Source organism: Geospiza fortis, unplaced genomic scaffold, assembly GCF_000277835.1.
Source record: "Geospiza fortis unplaced genomic scaffold, GeoFor_1.0 scaffold37, whole genome shotgun sequence".
Lineage (NCBI taxonomy): Eukaryota > Metazoa > Chordata > Aves > Passeriformes > Thraupidae > Geospiza > Geospiza fortis.
In genome coordinates this window covers 1,549,470-1,558,121 of record NW_005054449.1, presented here as the reverse complement: position 1 = coordinate 1,558,121, position 8,652 = coordinate 1,549,470, and the positions used below count along the sequence as shown (strand labels likewise).

The following is an 8,652-nucleotide window of genomic DNA, read 5'->3' as shown; positions in this document are numbered from 1 at the left end:
TTCCTGGAATGCCACTGTGCCTCCCAGGAAATGTATTTAAGGTCAATTGTGACCGATAACTTCTTGAGAGACAACTCCTAAGGAGCAAGGGTGGGTGGTATCACAGACATCTTTTATGAAAAATCCTTTCTTTAGGGTTTTTTCTCCTGAGAAGCTGAGAGGCTTCAGGAACAAAATGTAAACAATGGTTATCTGCTGCTGTGGAATGCAACAGGTGCATCTGTGATTGGTCTCATAGAGTTGTTTCTAATTAATGGCCAATCACAGTCAGATAGCTTGGACACTGTCTGAGCCACAAGTCTTTGTTATCATTCTTTCTTTTTCTATTCTTAGCCAGCCTTCTGATGAAATCCTTTCTTCTATTCTTTTAGTATAGTTTTAATAGAATATATATCATAAAATAATAAATCAAGCCTCTTGAAACATGGAGTCAGATCCTCATCTCTTCCCTCATCCTAGGACCCCTGTGAACATGGTCACAGCATGGAGTTTTCCTCTCCACTCCAGGAATGGAGGAGAAGCAGGCAGAAACCTGGCCCTGCAAATGCTCTGGTGTGACAGGGAATCCCAGCAGAGCCAGGCTGCCCTCGGGCACACGGTACCTCCTTTGGGAGTGGTGTCAGGCTGCTCCTTCTCCCTGTGCATCAGAGCTGCAATCCACCTGGCCCGGTCACTCCTGCCAGAGGGAAACACAAAGAGAGCCTCAGGACAGCATCGCTGCGGCCAGCAGCAGCTGGGACGTTCCCATCAGGATGAATGCTTTCCAGGGGAGTCACATTGATCAGACTATTCAGTGTCAGGACACTTCCCAAGTGGCACACATGGCCCAGCTGCTTTGCTTCACCTGGACAGGGGAAGCTGATATGGGAATTATATGGGAGATATAAGAGAGAGGAAGGGACAGAGCCTGGGAGAAGGCTGTGCACATCCCAGTTTCTAGGAGGAGGAGCGTGGGCGTAAAGGGAGATCTGCAGAAGTCTGTAGCCATGATATTTTCTGAAAAGTCCATTCCTTAGGATTTTTTCTCCTGAGAAGCTGAGAGGCCTCAGGAACAAAATGTAAACAATGGTTATCTGCTGCTGTGGAATGCAACAGGTGGGTCTGTGATTGGTCTCATGTGGTTGTTGCTAATTAATGGCCAATCACAATCAGCTGGCTCGGACTCTCTGAGACACAAACCTTTGTTATCATTCTTTCCTTTTCTATTCTTAGCCAGCCTTCTGATGAAATCCTTTCTTCTATTCTTTTAGTATAGTTTTAATATAATATATATCATAAAATAATAAATCAAGCCTTCTGAAACATGGAGTCAGATCCCCATCTCTTCCCTCATCCTCAGACCCCTGTGAACACAGAAGCCTCAGAGGATTCCCAGTTCATCCCAAGGGCCAGAGCAAAACCCCACATGGTGGGATTCCCAGTTCATCCCAAGTTCATCCCAAGGGCCAGAGCCAAATCCCAGTGTGGCACTCACAGGGTCTCTGCTGACAGCACCACCTCCTCCCGCCGGCCCTCGCTGTCCTTCTCCAGCACCACTCGCAGCAGGTGCCCACCAGCCTTGCCCGGAGGAGGGGAGGGTGGCTCTGAGCTCTCCACCTTCTCCACGGTGACCTGGTCCAGCGTGGCGTAGTTCATGACCGTGTAGCTCTCCTCACTGCGGCACAGATGGGATCAGTGACCCAGCTGTGGGGTCTGGGCCACTTCCCAGCCCCCAGCCCGGCACAGCAGGCTCAGCAGCATTGCCAGAGCAGCCTGGTGCTGATGTTCAGGGTGGGACATGGCTCTGGGGACTTGCTGATCACCCACCCACCGAGGCAAGGCCACTGGTGTGACTCTTCTGGCTGACAAGGGACAGCTCACAAAGGTGGAAACAGGGAAATCTCACAGATTGCTCTGCTGTTGTGTTGTGATTTCATGGTTTACCTCAGAACCCTCCCCTGATAATTCCCTGCCAGGTGTGTCAGTCACCTCTCCTTCCCCCTCCCAACACTGTCTGTCAGTCCTGGAATTCCAGAAGGGATTGGCAGATCCAAAGGATGCCCTCTACCCCTGGGGGCACTGGGCCATCCAGGTGTCCTTTGTCCCTCCCCTCCTGTCCCTGGTTGGTGGCTCCCGACCCCTTCCCTCCCCTCTTCCTGGGGTTCAAAGGAGCAGCAACCACGGGCTCAGGGAGTTCTGTTGGAGCTGGTGCTGCATTCAGAGGCCTGTGGGCCAGAATAAAGCTCTGGATCCAAACCCTCCATCAGAACCGACTCCTTTCCTTCACCACCGCCTTAAAACTTCTCCACAGAGGGGAACCTGAGCAGCAGACCCTGTTATGGGGGAAAGCTCCATCCCAGCACCACCAGAGCTCCTGCAGGCCTGGACTTGTCTGCAGTGCCAACTGCAGCACCCAGCCGGCCAAAAGTGTCTGTGGGATGAAACACCACACACCAGCCAGCCAAAAGTGTATGGGGGGAAGCTCCATCCCAGCACCACCAGAGCTCCTGCAGGCCTGGACTTGTCTGCAGTGCCCAGAGCAGCACCCAGCCAGCCAAAAGTGTCTGTGGGGTGAAACACCACACACCAGCCAGCCAAAAGTGTCTGTGGGGTGAAACACCACACACCCATAGAGCCAAAAGTGTCTGTGGGATGAAACACCACACACCAGCCAGCCAAAAGTGTCTGTGGGGTCAAACACCACAGTTGCCACTGTTTGGTTCGGCACCAAGGGCCAGACAAGCCAAGGCATGTCCCGTCTGGCTATATTGGTAATTATTCCAATACTCTGCTGGGGAAATTGGAGTTTAATCCCCCTAGCTGTTCTTCAGGGAAAGGCAGGGCCCTCACCTCTTCTTCTTGGTGATGATGAGGACGTCGTTGAAGAGGAAGAGGTGGCAGAGGCGGCCGGCGCCGCGGCGGAAGATTCCGGGCTCCTCGAGGAGCAGCAGGTGCAGCCCCCCGCTTCAGCAGCCACCGGGACACCGAGATCAGCGGGAAAGGCTGGAACAGCACCAGCAAAGGCTCAGGCACTGTTCCCTCACCAGCAGCAGGCAAAATCAAGGCACAAAGTGAACCTGCCCCAGTGGCCCCAGGGTCAGTTGGGATGGACACACCACATGCGTTTGTCACAGACATCTTTCATGAAAAATCTTTTCCTTAAGATTTTTTTCTCCTGAGAAGCTGAGAGGCCTCAAGAACAAAATGTAAACAATGGTTATCTGCTGCTGTGGAATGCAACAGGTGGATCTGTGATTGGTCTCATGTGGTTGTTTGTAATTAATGGCCAATCACAGCCCAGCTGGCTTGGACTCTCTGTCTGAGCCACAAACCTTTGTTATCATTCCATCCTATTCTATTCTTAACATGGAGTCAGATCCTCATCTCTTCCCTCATCCTAAGACCCCTGTGAACACCGTCACAGCGCTTAAGGGTCTTTTCAAAAGGATTTTCCAGGGGGCCGTGCACCCCATTCCAGCACACCCAGAGACGCAGCCCCTGGACCCCAACACTGTCATGGCTTTACTGCACTTTTTAGAAACTGCCTGCATCCAACAGTCACAGAATCACAGAATAATGAGGGTAGAAGAGACCTCCAAGATCATCGAGTCCAACCTATGCCCTAACACCTCAACCATAGCATCAAGTGCCATGTCCAGTGTTTTTTTAAACACATTCAGAGATGCTGATTCTACCACCTCCCTGGGAAGAGCATTCCAGTACTTTATTATTCTTTTGGTGAAAATTTTTTTCCTAATATCCAACCTATGCCTCCCCTGATGTAGCTTGAGACTGTGTCCTCTGGTTCTGTCAGTGCTGCCCGGTGGAAGACCACTCCAGGCTTCCCAGAAGGATTCCCAGCATGGGTCTGACCTGTCTAAACAGGCCCCACAAGACTTCCCACCACCACTTCCACAAGGCCTCACCTTCTTCTTCCCAAATTCCAGCTGTTTCTGCAAGGTGTACATCTGCTCTGTCCTCTCCATAGCCCGAGCTCCCTCATTGCAGCTCTTGACCAGCTGGGAAGAGAAAAACATCCCAAGGGAAGTGGAGAAGGGTCAGACACTGAGCCCATCCATCTCCCACACCACCCCCAGCAATAGGGACTGTCCTGCTGCCCTGAGCAGGAGAGACAGACAGACAATTCCTGGCACAGGTTTCATGCCAGGTTGGGAAAAGGCAGTGGGATGCTCTACTAGAGAGAGATGGCACTTGGGCTCTGCCTGGAGAAGGACTCAAGTGAACCTGCACCAGAACTGAGGAGCAACAGGAGGAAGAAGAATTAATCATCTGAGAAGAGCTCAAGGCAGGAGGATGAACAATCACACAGAGGGGAGGACCCTGCTCGGATGTGAGAGCAGGACAGACTGGTGCTGCCAAGAGCTGCTCCTGAGGGGGATGAAAGGAAGAGTCACCACTGGCACGGTGGAGAAAACAGGGAGATCCAGGAGCACAGACAGGGCACAGCTCGTGACTACTGCACTCCACACTTCCCTCTCTGCTTCATGCACTGCCCTTTGCCCAAATCCCTAAAAACCATGGTGAGAGTTGTCTCAGGAAGGACAAAGATGGGCCAAAGAGGAAAGAAGAACAGAGAACAAGAAAAAGGAACAAACCAAGATCAGGTGACAAAGCTGAGAAGGGAAAAGGTGCGTTCATCCGGCAGCTGCTTGGAGCAGAGGAGCCTCAAGTGAACTGATGCTGGGAGGGAAATGAGAGGCCAGGATGGCAGCTTTGGATCAGTGCTCCAGAGGGCTGAGCTGGCAGGAGGAGAGGTGGAGGGCTGGCAGCTGGGCCTCACCTTGCTGATGGCCTTCACAGCGCGGGTGGCAGCTCCGTACGCTGCGGTGCGCGCGTTTGTTTTTTGCTGCACGGTCTGGAATTCCAAGATAAGAAGCTTTAGTGACATTGCACCCCAGAGAGGGGAGCGTCAGCTGCTCCCCAGGGATTTCAGGATGCCACACGTTGATTGAGCTGTCCCCAATGGTCACAGGAAGGTTTAACAGTGCTGGGAGCTGTGAATCTGGGGGTTTCATGTCTGATTCGTGCCTGGCCACCCCCTGGCCCTCACTCCTGCAACCCCCACAGACTGAGAGCAGTCACTGGAAATCCCACATCCAGCAGCTTGGCCATTTAGAGCAGAATATTCCATGAAGAATGCAAGACCTGCTTTCCACTCCTGGGCTGCCTGACCAGGACACTTGTGCCACCCCACCCTGGGACCCAGATGTGGCACAGAAGAAGTTCAGGTTGCTCAGACGGGTGGCACCAAGACATGAAGTGTTATCCACAGAGCTTTAAGCTGCACATCTGACACCCCCCAGAGAAGCAGCTTGCTCTGGATATAAATCACAGAATATGCTGAGCTGGGAGGAACCCATTAAGATCAACTCCTGGCCCTGCACAGGACACCCCAAGAATCCCACCATGTGCCTGAGTTATCCAAATGCTTCTCCTGAATACAGGAGCACCCAGGGCCCAGCTCCAGAGGGCTGGAAGTCCAAGCAGAGGCTGTCCTGGGCTCAGCAAACAAAGGGAATAGCAGAGTCACCTCTTCAGAGGTGCCAAGCAATGCCACTGTGTGACTACTTACATCTAAGAGCAGAGGAAGCCGTGTTACCCTCTGCATGGGCAGAATGAGAAATGAGATCATTGGCAGGCCTCCACACTCTGGTTTCCTTTCAATTTGTTTCAGGGTCTCTTTAAATAAGGGGTTTGTGGTTCTGGAACAGGACAAGAAAGCTCCGTTAACTCTGTTTTTCAGTTGTCAGGATTTTCCAGCAGTTCTCCACACACTGGAAATGCAGAGCAGTGATGGCACTGCCTGGGGTGCTCTGCCAGGCTTGGAGTGCCCAGCTGGGCAGAAACAGGACTGATCCCACAGCAGGTGGGGGAAAAGCACCCAGAGAGAGATGGTGAGCCCACCAAAAGGTGGGCAAAGCCACAGATGTACCAACAACAGACTCAGACTTGGCCTGGAGATGAACAAGGCCCATCCATGTCCCTACATGCTATGGATCTCTGCAGTCCCTGGAGCACAGAGCCCCTCAGAGGCAGCTCCTTGGCCAGCCCAGGCCCTGTACTCACAGCAGCTTATCCAGTGTCCTCTGCTGATAGACTTCATTGGAGCAGTAGCTGATGTAGGGGTTGAAGTGTTTCGAGGCGTGTTCCTCCACGATGTCACTGATGTCAGGGATCAGGAGGTGCTCCTGGTGTCGCTTCTCCAGGTCCTCAAAGAAGCTGAGGAGAGAATTTAAACAAGCTCACCACATGAGGGTTTTTTAATTTAAACAACCTCGCCACATGACTCACCAGGGCTGGACAAACTGAACGTTCCCACTGCTGCTTTTCCCCAGAGGAGCTGGGGCCTGGATCCCTTCTGGCAGGGCAGCTCCAGCAGCTGGGACACCCACGCCTTCCCCAGAGGCAAATGCTTCCTCCATTCCTGCACAGGATCCCTTCTCCTCCACCTCAGCCCTCCATCAGTTTTACTTTCTGCCCCATCAGGAAGCCACAAGCCCTCAACACCCCCACAGGCATTCCCAGGGCTGCTGCATCCTCCTCCTGCTGCTTTCCCACACGGACACAGCTCCCAAGGCATTTCCTCCCCACCTCCCAGTGAGTCCCTTCAACAATCCAAGGGATGGTTGGTTTAGCACTACAAATACAAAGCTCAGGGTCCCCTCCCAGGCCCCACTTGCCTCTTGCTGACTGTCAGGATGTCCCCAATGTTGGAGAAGAGGTGGTGGTGCTCTGTCTGAGTCATGGTCTCCTTCAGCTCCTCTGACCTCATGAAGTGGCTCACCAGGATGTTCAGGCTGTGCATGTAGGAGTACTCAGAAGTGATGATCTCAAACATTGCCTGGAGAAAGCAGGGAAGATGCAACAGTGGATAAAGCCAGGAATTAATTGTTAAATCTTATTTCTACTCTTTGGCACAAAGCCACTGGAAATGACTTGGCTCCACGTTGGTTCTCTGCATCACTTCATGCATGGCCTGGCCAATACCAATAATCCCAGTGTGTTTTAGGACACCCAGTCATTAAAAAGCCATAGCATGAGGATGTTTTCCCTTCCCATCAGCACCCAATGGAGCTGCCTGTTTCCCCACCAATCAGTGCAGGTGAGCCCTCTCAGCACGGCCCAGCCCTGGAGCAGCTGGAAGCAGCAGCACCATGAGCTGAGCCCAGCCCAGCTCCACCTGGAGCTGACCCTGCCAGAGCCACGTGTGTCCCACAGCCTCTGTGCCCTGCTGTGCTCCCTGGCACAGCCCAGGGCTCTCTCACCTCCTGCCGCTTGCGTTCCTCAGGGGAGATCCTCTGCAGGATGCCCGACTCCAGGACCTGGGGATGAGCAGGAGCCACGGTCCTTGCACGCCCTCTAGTGCAGTCTGGGGCTGTGTCAGCCACGCCACGGCCCATCCCACCAGCACACAGCAAGGGAACCCATCCCAAACCATGAGAAACCATCACACACTGTGACACACCAGCACACCCCATCAAAACCCATCAGAAACCATTACACACTGTGACACACCATCACAACCCATCACAACCCATCACAATCCATCACAAACCATTACACACTATCACACACCTGCACACACCATCACAGACCATCAAAAACCATTACAACCCATCACAAACCATCACAAACCATCACACACTGTAGCACACCAGCACACACCAAAGGAACCCATCACTAAACCATTACAAACCATCAGAAACCATCACACACCACTGCCCACCACCACTCACTGCATCACACACTGTGACACACCAGCACACACCAAGGGAACCCATCACAGACAACCACAAATCATTACACACTGTGACACACTACCACAAACCATCATAACCCATCAGAAACCATCACAAACCATCACACACTGTGTCACACCAGCACACACCAAAGGAACCCATCACTAAACCATTACAAACCATCAGAAACCATCACACACCACTGCCCACCACCACTCACTGCTGCATCACACCCTGCACCATCACCCAGCCCCCAGCGCTGCTGCCACTCCCTGGAGTGAAGATTACACTCCCTGGAGTGAAGATTACACTCCCCAAAGTCCACAGGGAAAGCCCAGCAAGGAGCACCTGCCTTCCCTCAGCGGTGGGTGAAGCCCAACCACAGCAGCACCAATGGCCCTGGGCAGACCCTGTGTGCCCCAATCAGCCCAGAACACCCCAGAGCAAGCACTAATGATGAGGAATTATCCCCTCAGAGCCCCCAGGCTGCTGCCCCTACCTCTGGGAGCTGGCTCCAGGTCACCTGGGCCGGGCGGTAGCTCTGCACCACGATGGCAGCACCCAGAGGGGACGGCTCCTCTGGCAGGGCCTCCTCCAGCAAGTCCTCGTCTGACTCATGGCTGACAGAGTTCAGGCCTCTCTCACGGATCTCCTGGTACAGCCGGGGCTCTGCAGACGACAAGACACGGGGTCAGCACAGCACTGCAGCCTCTCCCAGCTCATGGCTTCCCTTCCCACCACGGCTGCCTTGCCCTTGTTGGCCACGAGCCACGAGTTCCGGGCCAGAAACTCCCTGATGAGGTTGGACTTTGCACTGCACTGATTACCCAGCAGCTGCTCCCAGCAGCCTCCCACAGCTCTCCCATTTTCCCTGGGAGACATCCATCTGACAGCAGGGCAGCAACTGGAGCGT

The 8,652-nt window shown here is 53.4% G+C and overlaps 1 protein-coding gene across 1 annotated transcript in view; it reads right to left on the bottom strand.

The window, feature by feature from the left end:
- ARHGEF16 (Rho guanine nucleotide exchange factor 16) overlaps positions 1-8,652 on the bottom strand; it is a 12,518-nt gene that overhangs the window by 2,218 nt on the left and 1,648 nt on the right. The window contains 11 exon segments of the mRNA XM_005427670.3: positions 603-676; positions 1,475-1,654; positions 2,830-2,937; positions 2,939-2,982; positions 3,906-3,998; positions 4,781-4,855; positions 5,573-5,702; positions 6,067-6,219; positions 6,681-6,841; positions 7,266-7,322; positions 8,239-8,408. Coding sequence (XP_005427727.2) covers positions 603-676; positions 1,475-1,654; positions 2,830-2,937; positions 2,939-2,982; positions 3,906-3,998; positions 4,781-4,855; positions 5,573-5,702; positions 6,067-6,219; positions 6,681-6,841; positions 7,266-7,322; positions 8,239-8,408 — 1,245 coding nt within the window.